Source organism: Hydra viridissima, unplaced genomic scaffold (assembly GCF_058129835.1).
Source record: "Hydra viridissima isolate aposymbiotic clone 2 unplaced genomic scaffold, HvirCarnegie_v1 scaffold_3, whole genome shotgun sequence".
Classification (NCBI taxonomy): Eukaryota; Metazoa; Cnidaria; class Hydrozoa; order Anthoathecata; family Hydridae; genus Hydra; species Hydra viridissima.
Genome location: NW_028324302.1, coordinates 15,442,951 through 15,462,500, shown reverse-complemented (window position 1 = coordinate 15,462,500; position 19,550 = coordinate 15,442,951). Strand labels below are relative to the sequence as shown.

The 19,550-nt window shown below is 27.9% G+C and overlaps 1 protein-coding gene across 2 annotated transcripts in view; it reads right to left on the bottom strand.

Annotated features, from left to right (window-relative positions):
- LOC145199611 (exocyst complex component 6B-like) overlaps nucleotides 1-18,026 on the bottom strand; it is a 23,013-nt gene extending 4,987 nt beyond the window's left edge. For both annotated transcript variants that reach the window (XM_090082151.1, XM_090082152.1), the window contains exons 1-27: nucleotides 17,909-18,026; nucleotides 17,589-17,754; nucleotides 17,436-17,483; nucleotides 14,479-14,569; nucleotides 14,137-14,182; nucleotides 13,983-14,045; nucleotides 13,321-13,402; nucleotides 13,126-13,185; nucleotides 12,690-12,758; nucleotides 12,457-12,531; nucleotides 12,250-12,342; nucleotides 8,727-8,773; nucleotides 7,993-8,046; nucleotides 7,759-7,825; nucleotides 7,039-7,110; nucleotides 6,908-6,957; nucleotides 6,716-6,763; nucleotides 5,939-6,041; nucleotides 5,487-5,543; nucleotides 5,341-5,393; nucleotides 4,631-4,695; nucleotides 4,335-4,381; nucleotides 3,850-3,929; nucleotides 3,530-3,584; nucleotides 3,307-3,379; nucleotides 3,085-3,191; nucleotides 2,809-2,950 (exon numbers count right to left, since the gene is read on the bottom strand). In XM_090082151.1, coding sequence (XP_089938277.1) covers nucleotides 2,809-2,950; nucleotides 3,085-3,191; nucleotides 3,307-3,379; nucleotides 3,530-3,584; nucleotides 3,850-3,929; nucleotides 4,335-4,381; nucleotides 4,631-4,695; nucleotides 5,341-5,393; nucleotides 5,487-5,543; nucleotides 5,939-6,041; nucleotides 6,716-6,763; nucleotides 6,908-6,957; nucleotides 7,039-7,110; nucleotides 7,759-7,825; nucleotides 7,993-8,046; nucleotides 8,727-8,773; nucleotides 12,250-12,342; nucleotides 12,457-12,531; nucleotides 12,690-12,758; nucleotides 13,126-13,185; nucleotides 13,321-13,402; nucleotides 13,983-14,045; nucleotides 14,137-14,182; nucleotides 14,479-14,569; nucleotides 17,436-17,483; nucleotides 17,589-17,754; nucleotides 17,909-17,985 — 1,990 coding nt within the window. In that variant the 5' untranslated portion in view covers nucleotides 17,986-18,026. The remainder of the gene's footprint in view (nucleotides 1-2,808; nucleotides 2,951-3,084; nucleotides 3,192-3,306; nucleotides 3,380-3,529; nucleotides 3,585-3,849; nucleotides 3,930-4,334; nucleotides 4,382-4,630; nucleotides 4,696-5,340; nucleotides 5,394-5,486; nucleotides 5,544-5,938; nucleotides 6,042-6,715; nucleotides 6,764-6,907; nucleotides 6,958-7,038; nucleotides 7,111-7,758; nucleotides 7,826-7,992; nucleotides 8,047-8,726; nucleotides 8,774-12,249; nucleotides 12,343-12,456; nucleotides 12,532-12,689; nucleotides 12,759-13,125; nucleotides 13,186-13,320; nucleotides 13,403-13,982; nucleotides 14,046-14,136; nucleotides 14,183-14,478; nucleotides 14,570-17,435; nucleotides 17,484-17,588; nucleotides 17,755-17,908) is intronic.
- Between the last annotated feature and the right edge of the window lie 1,524 nt (nucleotides 18,027-19,550).

Below are 19,550 nucleotides of genomic sequence, written 5' to 3'. Positions count from 1 at the left end.
ACATACATCCCACTTGTAACTGTCGTAGTTGATTTTCTCAAGCAACAACTTCACGTTCTTATAGTCTTCCTTTAGATGAACGGAATGAGCTACTGGAATCGAAGGAAATCGGTTTCCGTTATGGAGCAAAACTGCCTTTAGACTTCTTGTTGAGCTGTCAATGAATAATCTCCACTCTTCAGGATTGTGAACAATGCCAATGTCATTGAAAAGACCACGAACGTCATGACAATAGCACAGTGATTCTGATACTACATAAAAGTATGCGAATGTTTCATGTCTTTTTCGGTATTTCGAGGTTCTGCAGCTTGGATCTAATAAATTCCATTCTTTCAAACGTGATGTCAGAAGTTCTGCATTTGATTTAGTGAGACCTAAATCTCGTACTAAGTCATCAAGTTCTTGTTGGATAGGGAAATGAGGTGAATCATTCGGTTCCCTGAAATCACAGTCATCATTGAGTTCATCCGGTGAGTCTACTTCAGAATGATATGCAGCTGCTTCTTCGGATTGAGGTGGAGTAGGAACAGGCAATTCATCACTGTGTGGAACTGGTCCAATAGAAGATGGTGTACTTGGATAAACTAGAGTCAGCCTATCTTTCGGTTTTTTATACTTTGAAATGTCAACAATGCAGAAAAAGCAGTCATCATGATGGTTCGTCGGTTCTCTCCATATTCTCGGAATCGCAAAGGGCATTGACTTTCGGATTCCACGCAGCCATCCTTCCAGAGTTGATCTGCAGCTACCACAACTGTAGTGTGGTGCCCACGATTTGTCCTGATCTCCCATAGCCATGCCAAAATAAGCATGATATGTAGTAAAGAATTTTGTACCACTGACAATCTTATGTTTAGCTTGTGTTGGACTAATATAGTAACCACAAACATAACAGAATGAGTCAGGACAAAGCTTGCAGGATCTACTAGACATATTCACCACTTCATGTAACAGTTGTAATTAGTTAAACTGAAAATAAACACACGAATATAGTTAAAATCAGCATATATATATAATGTTTTAATTGCATTACACATATACGAAAACTCCGAAATATACTTTATGCTTTTTCTCAGGAAATCTTGATGATAGAGAAAAACCAATGGTACCACTGAAATCAGCATACAAAAATTATGTAAGAAACATTAAAAAATTAACATAAACAAAAATGTTGTTACATGGTGCAATTCAGAAACAATGCCTTTGATGTTAAATCAAAATTAATGTGCTGGGGTACGAGTAATATTTGAAGATGCAAAAAAGCAGACTAGTTAAGTGTTGGAGAATAGACCAAAATGTAAGCATTTAAAACCTATGGGGCTTGAAGAAAAGAGAAAATCTAAGGCCTTCATCAACATGCAAATTGTTGCTTCATGCTAACAGCAGAACAAATAAGTATTAGTTATGTCTTCATTTAGACAGATTTTTTATCTTAATAAATAATTGCAGAAACTGTAATTGCACTGCGTGGAAGCAATTATGTAATGTTGGAAAAGAAATTGACATAGTTTTCTTGAAATCTTGTAAATATACTTTGAACAGTTTTTTTATGAATTTGAAGTATTTTCGTAAAGTAAAAATTGAAATCAAAACTTTTAACGAGGAAAGTTTTTAATGGGTGGTTACTAAAATTCCAGACTGACTTTCAAGAGCAATTATGCCCTTAGTTTTTAAAATTAAATAAAAATATTACTAAATAGAGTTTTTAGTTCTTTGTTTACTAATTGGATTTGTCTTTAACCAGTCTGTTGCTTTTTGGCCAACTCTAAGACTGAGTTGACTCAAAAAGTGAAAATAAAAGGTCAAGGTCAATTTTTTTCAGACAAAGCTTTTTTCTGGTTTGTATTTCATCATATCTTTTGCTTGCCACTTCCCTCGTACACTTTCTCTTTCAAAATAGCCCAAAAGTCTTTAATCACATAACACTCCTGCTCAGCTAGCAACTTTTTTGACAAAATTGTTGTCATATTTTTTGCAATATTTAAGGTTTGTTGGAGTCATCTCTGTCACTGGCATAGTAGGTACTGTTTTCATTGATCATCAAGGGTGACAGCTTGATAACTTTGGGTGTCATGGTTTTTGCTATATGACCACTTCCTTGCACTCTTTTGTGCCCATAATCATTCTCAGGACATTTGATTATATCATAGATAGTGCTTCTTGAAATTTGTTAAACACTGAAGTAAACCACTGTGAACATTTAAATTTAAGCAAGACGAGATAAGAAAACAGATTTAGGTATTTAAATAGAATTCCAAATCCGTTTTCTCATCTCTTCTTGCTTGGACACCTTTTTTTTATTTATTTTTTAAATAATTATCTAGAAACAAGTAAATTAACTTATAGAGAATTAAAATGGAGATTAAAATTGATGCTTTGAAATGAAAAATGAAATGAAAAAAAATAATTTAGCTTGGGGCATAAGTCAGTTAAAGTCAGTCAGGATATTTAATAACCACCCATTATGAGAAAAGATTTAAGATTGCAATATTGTGTTTGCTGCAAGAAAGCAATAGAAACTTATTCAAGAACCTAAAGTTAGTATCACAGATTGAGATATAGAAATAGTGGTTGCAGAAATCCCAAAGTTTTTTCTGGTTTAGTAAAGAAAGACTCTATCTACTAGAATATTAAAAAGACATTACTACAGTGTTATTCAACAAAAGTTTCAAGTAATAATAATCAGGCTAATCACTTAAATCAACCAAAGCATTTTCTATAAAAAAAATCCGTTATGAAGAATAACTAAAATATTTAAAAATATAACTGCTTTTAGAAAATGAACAAAAAATGGTTAAAGAATGGTACCTTCACACTGCTTTAAATCAATTTCAAAACTTAAGAGCCCATTCATATTAAGAGCTTTAACTTTTTCATCCAAAAGAAACATCTTCAAGTTGGTTGCTAAATGTTTACATGAAGACATACATGCAGTTTTGGCAATATCCCCCTTTAAATTGAATAGAAATACTCCATATAAGTAAATCTCTAATCACAAAGAGAAAAAATTTTAAACTAAAAGGATTTAAAATCAGAAATTTGAAGAAAATAATTCAACCAATTTGTAAAATAAGTCCAAATTACCGGCAAGGGTTCAAATGTGATAAATGCTCCCTGTAAGTAAGCCAACAAATCCATTAAGTAGCTACTTGGATGAGCACGAACATTTGCTGGACACCAGTTGTAGTTAGCTGAGACATTTTTAATGAAATTTTTATGAGAATTTTGATTAATTTACAAATTATTTTTATAATTTTTAAATAAGTGCATAAATTTTTTTATAGGAAAATTAAAAAAGTTAGTTACCAAGGCCTAAAAATTCATCCATTTTAAAATTTAGCTTTTCATAAATCCTCATCTCTGCATCAGCACGTATATCCTACAAACAAGAGACTTTCTAGAAATTTCAATATTTAATTCTTCCAAAGTACACAGATTTCTTCATAAAAGTGATTCTTAAACACCAAGAGGAAACTTGTTGTAAACTGCATCATAAATTATTTAAAAAAAAAAAAAACAGAAAATAAACCTTAAATGTGGAAGAAGCATATAACCTCGTTAAACTGACGTTTACATCTGTTGTACTGAAACAAATTTTAGAATATTTTATCTACATAACACTTTTTTTGAAAATTATGTCAAATTAGTATAAATAGCAGTTCTATAGCTTCACTAAGCTAGAAAAAAAAAAAAAAAAAAACTTTCTTAGTATACAAAGATATACCATGTAACATTAGAAATAAACAATTCAAGATATGGCTTACTACACCGTAAAAAAAAACTAATGATAAAACTTTCTAAACTGTAGAAACTATAAATAAATAAACTTCATAGTATAAAAAGATGTACCCTGTAACATCAGAAATAAACAACTCAAGTTCAGGACAAGCGTCTTCTAAGTGCATAGTGTTTACCGACATCTGTGCTAACTAAAGTAAAAATATTCTTATATAAGTAATTGATTTACAAGATTCACAAAATATTGTAACAATTTTATATTTTTTTGAACCTTAGAAAAATTAATTCATAAAGAATGTTAATCTCTAAGAATCTCTTTTAACAGGCAGATGGAAATCAAAGCAAGCCATTTTAAAGATAAAGAAAGTTAGATTGGAAAATAAGAAGTCTAAAATTTGAATTAAAATTAATATTAACATAGATTTATACCAAATTATTGAATTTTGTTGCCGAGAATTATGTCATCTACTTTTTTTTATTTAGTATTTTTTAGTAGGATAATAAATGCAAAAATTGCTAAAAATGCACAAAATAATGATTATTTACAGCAATATTATTTGAAAAAATATTAAAGATTGATAAAATCAAAATAAAACCTGAGCCAGATTTAAAGCAGGATGAGCAAGCAAGTTTTTAACAGAATCTAGAATTCAAATAAGTAAAAAAAAAAGATTGTTTTTCAGCTTTTAAAGACAAAGAATTTAAAGTAATTTTGAATTAAAACAATAAACTTCATGGAACACTGTATTAGTTGGAAAAATGTTTTCCAGAATTTTAAACTGAAGCTTATTTTTGTTTGCGTAAAAATTTATTTTTGATTTGTCTTTAACTGTTTAAAATGAAACAAATAACAACTTTTATTTCAATAAATTATTCTTTATTTAGTACACACCACTTAGAGTCTTTGTCAGCAAAAGGTTAGTGGATTTACGTATTGAACTATCAGTTTCTGTGCGACTGGAAAAAAAAGAAAAAGAAAAAAATAAATTGAGTATTAATAATAACTCAGGTAAATATCAACAACTTAAAATGATAATTTTGCTGATTCTTATGTTTTGGGTAGGTCTGAAAATATTAAATAAGCCACATCACCCACCATTTTCTCACATTTTAAAAATTCACATGTTATTAACTTTTTTATCTAATATCTGTCTATTTATGTATACTAAAATATACAGTAAATCTAAATAAAATTAGGCTGGCAGTGATGGTAAAAGCCACCTTAGTACTGCTCTTTGCTTTCCCACTTTATTCTTTTTATTAGATAACAAAAGTTTGTTTCCTTTCAGTCAACATAACCTTGCCTTTCAGCTTTTTACCATGTGCTCTAAGAATGGGTAGCCATGATTGTAAAACTTTATTTACCATTTTTGTTTTATTTGTGACAAGTTTGTAGTTAAAAAACATGGTGTGTTAAGCTAAATTAAATCTGAAACTAAACAAAAGCACAGTATTAGCTGAGTTTTTTTCATCTTTATTTATGTAGACAATTTGCCCTGTTTTTAAATACAATGAACTGTAGATAATACTAAAAGCTTATTTTTCTTAGTAAACCACAAAAATATTTTTAAAATGTTACAATTAATTGCCAGAAAACTGTACCTTATATTCAAATTTTCATTGAACTTCATTGATGCTTCAATAAACATCTTCATCTAAATTTTTAAAGGTAAATAAGGGCATTTTGTAACATAAATGTAATTATTATAACTATGAATTTTTAAATATTATAAAATGAAAAAAATTACCTCATTATACACTCGTGGAACAAACCATGAAAACGGAAATTTCTTTGGAAATTCATCCTAATTTTAAGAATTTAATGTCAGATATAAAATTAGAGGAAACACTATCTTTTGATTAAAGATGGAAGGTGTGAGAATAAAGAAGAAGGGGCATAACTGAATATCACAATCATCTAAATTTTAATAGATAAGTCACAACTTGCCTGAAGAAAAGTTAATTGTTATGTTGATTTATAGAGATTTAACACACCAAAAGCACAGTTTTTATTGATTTTGAAAAGAACACCTATGGAGTCAAGCTAAACATTCAGATGACCATACTCAATGCTCCAGAATTATGGTTTTTAAGTCCCATCTCTGTAAATCATCATGACACTTAAAGTCCCTTTAAATCAATAAAATATTCAACAAAAACAGAGAAAAAAAAATCTGAACTTTTGTATTTGGAAACTTACTAAAGGAACATCATTATTGAATGGATAATCTTGCAGCATGCTGTTATAATCTTCAAGGGTGGTAATGTATAGTGGAGTAAAATTATCTTCTTGACCAACTTGACTTTAAATTAAATGAAAAAAAGGAAATTAAAAAGTAGAAAAAAATATTTTTTTTTTTGTAATTTCTCAGTGAGTTAAATTTTTTTTCATTTGAGTTTTTTTTTTTTTTTTTTTTTGAGTTTAAATTCATTTTGAGTTTAAGAAAGATTTATTTGTATTACATTTGATACATTATTACTTCATGTAAATACTCATGCATTATGATGATCCAGGAACATAATGGTTTAAAGTAATTTAGTGATTAATAATTCATTAACGATTCAAAAAAAGTTTTATTACTTTTTAATTTTTAGTTGTTAATCTTTGATTTTGAATTTTCCAAAAGCAAAGTTTTTTTTTTTTTAAAAAAAAATTTAGTATAAACTTTACAAATAATTTGTTCCCTTTTTAATAATTAGAATATTTTTGTTTTCATGAAAGCAAGAAAAGATCTTCCCCAAACCTCTGGTATTTTATGACATTTTGTGTAAAATTAATGTTACAGAAAAGTTAAAAGATTTTACACAAAATATTGTGAAAAGTTAGAGGCAAAATTATTTTTCAATTCTGTTTTCCAAACAAATTTGCCTGCAAATAAACAGAACAAAGTTATGAACTTTATTTAATAAAATTAAATATGTACTCAAATAAACAGAACAAAGTTATGAACTTTATTTAATAAAATTAAATACGTACTCAAATATAGGTCTCCAACTTTTTGTAAGCATCTCATTATACTGCTCTCTAAAAGTTTTAAAAATAAGTCCCATTCAGTATCAAAAAAGCTTCACAATTTTACTCACAAATATTTAATTTACAAACAATAACTTTCTACAAGTCAGTTATTATTATTGCTCAAATTAAGAAAAAATTTGTTTCAAAGTTAACCTCATTTGGAGCAAAACATCATACAAAGCATTTACACTGAAACCATAACTCTAAAGTAATGTAAAATCATTTTTAGTTAAACAGCAGTTAATCCATGTGATGAGAAAATGTTTAAAAAAAAAACAACTTACATTTAGAGTATGACTAAACCAAACAAGCAGTTCTTTTATCTTTAACATCATGGATGCATCTTCCAGATTCGACTATTTAAAAATAATTTTTCTTAAAATATGAAATCAACTTTGTCAGATAATAAAAATCATTATATAAGAAATAACTTGCTCCAAATGCATCATTTTCACCCTTTGTCAAGAAACATATGACAAATATATCTTTAAAATACTAATTTTTAAATTCAGGGGGAATAGCTGAAGTGAATGATATATAAAACCTGAATTCTGCTTCCTCAATCTCCCTATTTAATAAAACTTGAATGCCTAAAGCACATCCTTAGTAGTCTGAAGGAATGTCCTTATTTTATCAGGTTTATAGACTTAAAATAAAAGAGAATAATCATTATGTTAAAAATATTAAAATAAATAATATATTTTCCTTTCTTTTTTTTTTTTTTAATCATTATGTTAAAAATATGCTCATTCAAAGGAACAGTATTACAAATATTTGCATAACACTAAATTTTTACAATTTGGCAAAATTAAAATAACTTATTATACATTTTTACTAGAAAGAAAAAAAATTAAATGATATATAAAAATGTATATTATACATAGTTATTAGAGTTTAATTTACATGATGTTAAATTTTTACCATTTATTTTTTGACAAACATTGCAGTGGCATTAAATAGTGCAAAGTAATAATAAATTATTGCAACAAAATCTAATTACATACACACTGCTTTTGTAAGACAGTCCCAATCTTTGATACAGCCATCTCCCATAATTCTTCTACAGTTCCCCTGATGTAAAAAGATGAAATTATTCTTCCAAATCAAAAAATGAAACAAATATTATACTGTATTTTATTACAAGTTATAGACATTAATGTTTCTTATTACAAATTATTATGCATAAAAAATTATAGTGTTTTTATGAAAACCATTATGAAATTTTTGAATTATTTTACCTAGTAACTAAACCTTCTGTTGTATTCAGAACTGTGTCTTCAACGACAAAAAAACTAAACAAAAACAAAAAAGTTACAAAAAAAAAAGCATTTGCTTTGCCAATACAGTTGAGGGACACAATGAAATCTTCCTTTGATATTTTATGCATATACAGTTGGGTTCAGATAAATAGCAGTACTACATTAGTAACCAAACAACAGGGTGAACTGTTTTCACTTCTTATTCTGAGTAATTGACTCATTTATTAAAAGGATCAAACTAGTAGCAACAGAGTTTAGTAGTAAAAAAAAATGTTCGTTTAGTTTGTGAATTCTTTCATTCTATGGGAAAATTTGTTATTAATTGTCCTTTATTGAGATAAAAGGACACAAATGGTTTAAAAAATTGTTTTAAACCATTTTTTTGTTCTGAATTGCTAAACAAAACAGACTAATGATAAGAACTTAATTATCACCAAGAGGCCTCTGTCACTATTGTTGTTACAGTAATCAGGTATCATCAAACTTTGAGTACTGAATTCTAGCCACATTGTATTGACAATAGTGAAGCTTAAAAGGTTATTCACTTTTTTTTTATTATTTGAATAAACATAGCTGTACCATTTCATTTTAAGCTTTATAACTTTTATTTTCACGCAAAATAATTAAAAGTGTGTAAAAAGCAGATAGAGCAGACAAAACAGATAAGTTCTCACTCACCCAACAAAAATAAAATAAGTTCTATTAACACTCACCCAACAATTTGGTAGAAATAAGTTTGAAAAATGTGAAATGATTCATGCTAAATTAAAAAAGAAAAAAAAATATTAGTAAACTTTAGTTTTACTTTGAGGCTTAACTTTCTAAAATGAAGAAGCTTCTAATACCAAGTGTTACCTCTAACTGAAACTCACTAAATTCTTTTCTAACTTGCAAAATCTAAGAAACCAAATTCATTAAAGATAATCTAAAAATCTAAATTAAAGCTTACATCTATTCAACAAATAAATATTTTTCATTTACCTAAATGCTAAGCTGTGCTTTGCAGAACATTTACTGACTCACTAAAAATTATCATAGTAAGCCTCTATTGCCTCCCCCCCCCCCCCTCACACACACACACACACACCATAAATAATAAATAACCAGTTTTCAGCAAAATAAGTTTAATTAGAAAAAAAGATACTTCAGATAACAATACAGTTAATGTAAAAAAAGCTGACCAAGTTTTTTATTGCAGAAAATGAAATTTTTTTATGGGTTTTCAAAGAATTACACAGTAATTTAAAACTCATTGTATTTCTTTTTGAATATCTATTGTTTATTTTCTTATTTTATATATTAAATTTTTTTTTCTATTCTTCATTTCTCAACAATTTTGTCTTAAAAATTGTGTCATAATCATAAATCAATAAATTTAAGAGTATTTTATGATTTTTTAATAAAATATAAACTTTACATAGACAAGATAATCCTAACCCTGCATATACATGAAATCTGAGATGCATTCATTAATGATGCAATATGCTAATTTATTACTTTTCAGATTATATATATAATTATATATTATGTAGATAAAAATGAATGACATCAATCAAAAGAGAACTATTGAGATGTAATTTGGAATGACTCAGAGATATTGCAAATAAGCTTGGATGTTGAAAAAGTACCATTACTGATTTTCTGAAGAATTATAAAGACACAGGAGAAGCAGTTATTTGTTAACAACTTTTATACTTGTTAAACCAAAATTATATTATAAAATGTGTTTTTTAATGCTTTGAATTTCCTTAAAAAATAACTCTTTTTTTTTTTTTTTCTTTTTTTTTTCTTTTTTAACATGTAATAGATCACTGCTAAACTACATAAGATTAATTTTATTATGTTCTTCTCTGTAGTAATAGAAATGTTCTGTATTTTGCAGAGCAACATGTTTAAAACAAAGTGCATTTAAAAAGAGCGGACCAAATGAAGGTCAGATAGCATCTGGAGAATATGGCAGCCACTTACTCATTTATATTGTTATAAGCATGAGCAAAAACAACTTATCAAGTTTTTGGAACTTTTCTACTGCATGCAAAAATTGCAACTTATCTTGGAACTATTCTCTAGAATACATACTGCTAAATTTTGTTTGCTGAAATTGATTTGGTTTCTAGAACAAGAGGTATCTTTTAAGTTAAAATTGCATTAATGATCATGATTTTTTTCATATGCACACACTTTTCAGTATTTGTCCATTGAGTTCTTGAAATACAACAAATAGATAAATCTATTCTTTCTTTCAAAAATTCTCATTACATCTGGAGAAAAATCTATAAAAAGGCTAAATAGTGCCCGAAAATTTTTTTTGTAAGATTTTATCCTAATAAATTCAATAAATTACAAAACACATGGAGAAAACACAGTTAACATATTCTTCGCTTGAATAAAATGTTGAGTAGGTTTGACCAGCTTTGTTTGAATTATTTTCTGATGACTACCTTTATTTTTATAAGAAAACTAGAACTAAATTACAAAACCACTGCTCTTTTCTTTTTGCCAAATTTTTTATCAATTGTTTATCTATTATTTGAAACTTCCATTCTATTAAAAACTTTTTTAAAAACAGCCCAAGATTGTCAATAAATAAAATAATAATCAAAATTCTTTTAAAAAATTGCTATCATTTAGCTGCTTCAGCCAGTATCTAATTATGCCAAATATTGATGGTTTACATTTTCTTAAGCTTTTAGTTGTAAATTTTCATGAGCAGAAACTTTAATCCATAGTTTAACAACTTTCATCCACTATCACCATCCACTGTAGTTTTCTTAAGCCAGAATTATTGGTTACACTACACAACAAATTTTTTTAAGTCTTGCTTCCTGAAAAGTTTTAGCTGAGTGTGACAGGTACATATAGGGTATGTACAAATATAGTTTTTGTTTTACAGCATCACGTAGGAACTCTAAGAAATAGACATTTATATGTTTACCTATCATATATGTTTATGTTCCACATAAGGAATTCAACAGAATTAAAAATGTCAACAATGTCTTTGAAGCCTTTCCAGGCAATTTTTTCCTGGCAAAGTAAAAGCTCTTCAAACCACTTGTCACTGATAACATGTCTGATCTGGGGACCAACAAAAATGCCTTCTTTGATTTCATGTCACTTGTTCAGTACTTTTACTAAATTCTTCATCCAAGTTTTGTGTAGAGGACGCAAAAATATCTTTGCTGGCTCAACAAGTGGTTCATATATAACATTTTTCTGTTCTGGAATTAACTTTTTGTAGAGTGGCTCTATTGACAATAATGTAACTCTTTGGCCTATTCAGCTGTCCTATTTACAGCTGAAACAATTGTACTTAATATAGTCAAGTTTCAGTCCATGTAACAGAGCAACAACTTTCAGATTCCAGTTGTACCTGCCATACTGGATGCAGTTGAGGCGTTCCCAGGCATGCCCAAGATGTCATATTTCCACAGAAAAGTTTCCAACCTGTTTTGATTATATGTCTGGATATGCCCTATATATATGTCTGGATATGCCCAAGTTGCACAAACTGTTGCTGATCAGTCACATACTGGAGTGAGTGGATAAAAATTTTAGCAAAAATTATAATAAAACTGAAGTTTTCTCTTAAATGTGATACATAAATTTTGATGTAACATTCATGATCAGCACCCAAAAGTTTATAAGAAACACCTAAGAGTGTTCAAGAAGCAAAAACTTTGTTGTGCAGTGTTATTAACTAAACTTTTTCAAATAATAAAATGTACAATAGGAGACAGAAAACAGTCTGCTTTATAACACTATAAACAAGCCAGTATTTTTCAAACCATTCACCAAATTCTTTTTTGTTTTTCAAAAAAAAAGTACAAGCGAATTAAAAAAAAAGAAGTTCTAAGTCTGTTAGAATTATTTTCAAGAAAGGAATGTTTCAAATTCTGGCATACTTAATTTAAAAGATAACTTTGTACTAAATTTATCAATATTAAAAACAAGATTTGGTTGGGAAATTTTAATTATTTTTGTTATGAGGAGTTTTTTCAAAAGCATTTTTGTAAAAATGGTACTTTTACATTTTTATAAAAATTATTTTATAAAACAAGATTTATCTGTCTACTAATCGTGAGACTAGTACTTCCTAGTTTTATAGGAATAAGCATTTGATGGATTGAGTAAAAAATGTCAGTATATCATAATGTAAAAAAAGAAATTGAGTAAAAAATGTCAGTATATCATAATGTAAAAAAAGAAATTTAAAAAAAAAATTTTTTTTAAACTTACAATTGTAGTTGTTGCTCTTTGCCAATCAAAAGCTAAGCGTGCTTGCTGCATTCGCTCCTTTCTGTAATATTGCTCAAATATATCTCGTTGAGCCTGCAAAAAAAATTAAGACCATTAAACTATTAAAATATGGTCATAGTAAAACATTAAATTTTATATGAACATTCCAATTTTAATACAATACACAGAATAAAAAAATTAATTTACCAATGCACTGAATATATGTATGCAACGATAAACAGGTGAAAAGTCAATGAGATCAGAACAACAGCTTTGAAGGACCTAAAAATAAAAAAATTTTTATAAGTATTTAGGCAAATTTGTTGCATATTTTCTTGCATATTGTAGTGGTTTTTCTTTTTCCAAATTATAAAAAAATAGCATTTAAGCGTAATACAAGTGAGATTTTAAAAAATGTATACAAAAGGCAAAGTATGAACCTCATTTTTCTCATCAGCAACCCCTTCATCAACACCATGCAACAAACTTAAACTATATTGCTGATACACCTACAAATATAATTTTACAATTTTATTTCTTTTCCAGACAAGAGTTTGTTTTTAATTTTAAAAAATATATATATTTATTTTTAATTTTTATTTTAATGAACTATAAATAAAAAGTTAACTTTAAGAAATGTTTTGAAAAACTTTTAAATGAGAATATCAATTCTTTAATGATAACATCCTATATTGCAATTGTGATATTTAAGTGACTCAGATATTAGAAGGGTTTTAAGGGCATTAAAAAAAAAAGGCATAAAAAAGGGCATAAAAATAAACTTAAATTAAATGGAGTTCATTTAGACTTCAGCATTAAATTACAGTTTTATTAAATAAAGAAAACAAAAAAATTAATGAAAATAAAGTTTTTTACCTGCTTCATTGCAATTTCTCCAAGTTTTTCTGATTTAGCCCTCACGTTTTCAAGAAACAGCTGGAAATAAAGAGAATCAGAACTATTCTTCAAAAAAGTCAAATTAATTCAATAAAAACTCCTACTAAAGTTTAAAGCAATCAACTTTAAGTATTTTTCTCAAATTTCTTTTAGATCACTTGTTCAAATTTTTACCATCAAGTCTTCTTTCGCAGCATCTTTGATACTCTCTCGAAAAAATGGTAGTTTACTTATCATCAACTCAGCAAATCGAAAACTAAAAACATTAAGCAATTTTTTATATATAAGGTCAAGAAAAAGTATTTGATTTCTATGTTCTTTACAAAGCACATTTTTATGCCAGCCATTTAAAGTAGAACTTCACGTTAAAAAAGTATAGAAGATTAATTCAACCAAGTTTACAAACAGAAGTTTTACATGAGGTCTTCTATTTTATGATTTAGTTTTCATTTTTGATCTCATAACCAATTTATATACTCTATATACTGGTGTGTAAGTTAACCATACATAATCATCTCTTTTTTAATCTTTTATAATCAGTTTAAATGTGCTGATATACCTTAGTTGTGTACAGCTTATATTTTTAGATTTTTTTGTATGAAAATTAAGGTAAATTTAAAGATTTTTTTTTTTTTAATTTAAACTTGTAAAATCTGAGGAAAAGTTTTTTACTTATTTAATTATTGCTTGATGAAATGATTTTTAGCTGGAAATCTACAAAAATCTCAAGGACAACAAGCTTCTAAAAATGTGAAATGTTAACATTACTTTTGTAAATTATAATAGACTTAAGAGTTAAGACTCTCTGCTCATAGTCCATATTTATAATAACTCACTTTTTTATTCTTGCAAGATAAGTATGTTCAAGTTGCTCTAATGTCTTGAGAGCTGGATAATATCTGTAAATATAAATATTTTAAATAGAAATTTAAAAATAATGATATGATATATAGAAATTGTTTGAAAAAATACTTTATGTAGATACTCTACCTTTTATTTTTTTTCTGTTCATAAAGCTTGGCATACATTTCTAAAACTAAATAAAATTAGAGTTAAAAAATTTAATAAAGGAATTTACAGAATGAGTTATCAAAAATGTACTTTCTAAGACACTATTTAGTATCTAAGAAGATTCTATTTCAAACAATACATGCTATCTATAAAAACAAAAAAACATAGTAAATACAATTTTAAATGTTATCAATATGTTAAGAAAAAAAGAGGAAGAAATAAAGATTTCAGAAAATATTTTACCTGTTTGTGTAGATTGTAAATTTTTAAAGTATTATAACAGGAAAGTTTAGAAAAGCATTTTAAAAACAAAATATATACCTGGTATACAGAGGCTAAGAACTTCCATAGTGGCAGCCATGTTACGGTTTCTCAAGCGAAGTTCAGATAGCTCTTTCAGTTTATGAAGTAGCTAAAAAAAAGAATAATAATAATAATAATAATAATAATAATAATAATAATAATAATAATAATAATAATAATAATAATAATAACAATAATAATAATAATAATAATAACAATAATAATAATAATAATAAAATAATAATAAATAATAATAAAATAATAAGTAATAATAAATGATAATAATAACAATAAGATAATAAATAATAATAATAATAAAAGTAATAATAATAATAACAGTAGTAATAAAAGCAACAACAAAAACAATAACAACAGCAATAACAACAACAACAACAACAACAACAACAACAACAACAGCAACAACAACAACAACAACAGCAGCAGCAACAACAACAACTAAATAAACACAAATTTTAAAATTACAGTGAAAAAATAAAATAATTACTTTTTCAATACTCTAAATGAAGATTTTAGAAAACATAAAAATTGGGATATTAACCCATAACAGTTTTATTTCATAGTATAATATTTAATTATTGTGTTTTAGAGTTAAACGTTAACCACCACGAATGAAAGGGGTTAGAAATTCATATGCTGAGTATTGGCAGTACTCAATGCCAGGATAAGATCTGGTTTATTGTTACTTAGATGAAGTCTTTTCTCCAAGGTCAGATTAAGAAAAAAGACATGTATTGGGTGATTATCTGATATCAGTACATGAATGTTAAAAGCAGGAGATCTTATTGCATCAATCGAAATAAGAGAACAGTTACTTCTATTTTCTATTTCGTACATATAGTATTCAATGCCACTATGATGTATACATACATACATACATACATACATACATACATACATACATACATACATACATACATACATACATACATACATACATACATACATACATACATACATACACTACCGTGCAAAAGTCTCCGCTCATGTGTAATATTTGCAAGGAACAGTAAATGCAATACATTTTAGGATGATTTTAAATATATAAAAAGAAAAAATGTTAATATAAAAAGTTGATGAGGCCAAATCATAATTTTGCATACTTTTTCCTTTTCTTTTTGTTTCAAATAATTTTGTTTACCTTTGTTTTGTTGAGTTCTGCTGCTAAAAACATGGCAGAAATTTTTCTATATGAATAACCTTTTTCACGTAAAATACATATAAAGTTCTTCAGTATTCTTTATTAAATTTAAAACTGCACAAAAGTTTTAACCAAAATATTTTTTGTAAGCTTAGGTTTGACAGTAGCATGATACTTTCCGGCATGGTAAGGATGTTTTCAGTAATTTTAATTGGTTGCTTTTAATAGACTTATGTTTATATTTATACTTGAAAATGGCATTAGTGTGCGCATTTAATGTCTTGAATTTAATAAAGAATTTGAGAAATGGTGAAAGTAAAGAAAGAATATTGTGAAGAACTTCGTGGCAAAATATGTATTTTACGTGAAGGTTATTCATATAGAAAAATTGCTTCCAGGTTAAAAATATCCGAATCAGGTTTGAGATATGCTCTACAACGATTGCATGATATTGGTTCCAACAGTGACAGATCACGTTCTGGAAGACCAAGAGTTACATCACGGCAAGAAGATACGTTTATTGTTGTGTCCAGCAAAAGAAATAGAAAAATTCCAGCCACAATTTTAACAGCAGAACTCAACAAAACAAGGGTAAAGCCAGTATCAACTGATACTGTAAAAAGAAGACTAAGATCAGTCAACTTAATTGGACGCATTGCTGCACGTAAACCTTTGTTGAGGGCAGTAAATAAGAAGAAAAGATTGGAATGGGCAAAAATGCATAAAAATTGGGGATTAGAAGATTGGAAGAAAGTTCTATGGACAGACGAGAGTAGGTTCGAACTTTTTGGTACCCGACGTCGCGTGCATGTTAGGCGTTTACCTAATGAAAGAGTGCTTCCTCAATGTATACAAAGTACTGTAAAACATGGAGGTGGTAATATTATGCTTTGGGGATGTTTTGGCAATGGGTTAACTGGAGATTTAGTTAAAATCACATCTACCATGGATAAACACATGTACCATAATATTTTGGTTAAGCACGCGATTCCATCTGGTATTCGTATAATTGGGAAAGGATTCATCATGCAGCAGGACAACGATCCAAAACATGCATCTGGATTATGCAAAAATTATTTGAAACTAAAAGAAAGGGGAAAAGTTTGCAAAATTATGACTTGGCCTCCTCAATCACCAGATCTATCACCCATCGAAAAGTTGTGGGATGAACTGGATCGGAAGATCAGAGAAGCAGGTGAAACATCTTTTATTAATCAGCAAATGCTATGGGAACGTTTGCAAAAAGCTTGGAATGAGATAACAGCGGAAACCATGAATAAATTATTAGCCCGAATGCCAAGATTATGTGCTGCTGTTATACGCTCCAAGGGGTCTCATATTGATGAAAATAAAATTTAACATTTACAACTTTGTATATTAACATTTTCTTGATTTTATATATTTAAAATCATCCTAAAATGTATTGTATTTACTGTCTAATTAATTGTTTAATAAACAATTAAAAATAAACGCAATTTTCTTGCAAACTTTTGTTACTTTATTGAAATATTACAAATGAGCGGAGACTTTTGCACGGTAGTGTACATACATACATACATACATACATACATACATACATACATACATACATACATACATACATACATACATACATACATACATACATACATACATACATACATACATACAAACATACATACATACATACATACATACATACATACATACATACATACATACATACATACATACATACATACATACATACATACATACATACATACATACATACATACATACATACATAATATTCAACAAAAACTTAATGAGAAAAAAAAACAAAACATAAACTTACATTGGTACCTGAATCCTGAAGATCAGAATTGGCTTTTTTCAACAAAATCTAAAATTAGAAGATATGAAAACAACTGAAAAAAAAATACTAATAAAAGCAATGAGGACTGCTTACAAATTAAAACTTTGTTTTCAAATAAAAACTCGCATCAACCTTTAGATGATTAGCTTCTGTTCGAACTCTGATGAGTTCATTCACTGATTCTACAAACCCTTGATAATGAAAACTGCACATTCGCTCAATTTCTTTCTCTAATGACTTTGAATGCTCATCAAGCTTTTGAAGAAAGACTGTTTGACTATCATCTTCATACACAGATCTACACAATGTCCAACATTATTTTTAGAAATATACCAACATACACACACATGCACACACACATTTGCTTTATAAATAGATATGAGAATTATTCAATTTTATATTTTTAAAACTTTCATTGAAAAAAAGAAAACAATAATATGACTTAAAACTACCTTAAAACAGGTCCTATAGGTGAATCACTGGATTCTATTTCACCTATCAATGAATCAAGTCTTTGATCAACAGCCATATTTATTAACTAAAAAGTATGTAAAGCCATATTTATTAACTAGAAATATACAAAAAAATTAAAAACAGCAAAAATTTACTGTAAAAGCAAATTTTTTCCAAGCTAATCTGAATTTTATTCTTATTTTTAAAAGTTACATTAGTTTATCTGATTTTGGCTTCTTTATAACCCTTAAAAATAATCCCAAACACCATTTTAATAGGGCTTTAGAAAAGTAGTTCAATAGTTGTATTAATTTCTATTTTTAAATTTTAAGAACATTACTCTAAAAATGAAGTACCAATTTATAGTTTATCTGATTATTGAATGTTTTTTGGTAACATTCAAAGAGCTGTACAATTGCAACAACTCATACTCAACTACAACTTCATGTCTAAAATATTTCAAACAACTATCAGTTTTAGATTTAATATCAGAACTACCTATCATATTTTTGATCAAAATGAGTTAGGCATTCGAAAGTACTACTAAATAACCACTCTTTTAGTGTTAAATGTATGTTTAAAATTGTTTACACCTACTGTATCTAAGAAAAAAAAATCCTGTCTTAAAAATTGCATTAAAAATTACTTTCTTAAAAATTGCATTTCTAACATTAACTCCTACAGTTAATCTCAACTTAAATTAGGAAAATTGTTTTATTTTTAAAAGTCCTATTGCCTTTTTCAATCTTTCGAACTCAAGTGGTTGTTTATGTAATTCGGTTTCCGTAAAATTATATAGCAAAACCAGTCTGTTCCCGGTGTTGCGTTAAAAAAGTTAGTCGTTAAAAAAGTTTATAAACTGTGAATTCTGCGCGTGCGCAAAATAATTATAACTTTTTTAACACCATAAGGCGTTAAAAAAGTTTGCCTGTTAAAAAAGTATTCAAAATGGTACCGTCAACCGGGGTTACATTGGTCGCCGGGGTAACTTTGGTCAATTATTGATTTTTTTTTAAATTCCTAAAGTTTAACAAAGATTGCATGTTTTAATTTTGTTAGAGATACCACAATATATATCAACTATTATATAAACAATTTATATCAACAATTTTGGTATATCAACAGTTTTTGTGAATATAGCAGTTACTTCGTGGACTACATTGAGTTTATTTTGGGGTTTTTGTCATTTCTGATACATTTATTGAACCAATTGGATTATTAGCCGGTGAAAATGCTGAGGAAATATAAGCGAAAGCCTGATTCAAGAGCATATGCAACTACATACAGTCAAGAAACGTTGTCCAATGCTATGAAAGAATGTTTAACTGGAAGAATGAGCGTGAGAAAGGCTAGTCGACAGTTTGGAATAAACGCTACCCATTTGCTTCAACCGCTAGACGTTGCTGTTTTCCGTCCGCTAAAGATAGAATGGCGCAGGATACTGGAAAATTGGCGAAGGGAATCGCGCATCAAAGAATCAATACCGAAAAATCAGTTCCACGGTCTTCTTGCTCTACTGCAACGTCAATTGAAAAGCGATAATTTGAGATCTGACTTCAAGGCTAGTGGAATATTTCCCTTCGATAAAGAAATGGTCATGAAGCGTTTGCCACAGGTTAACAAAGACATTGGAGGAGGTAC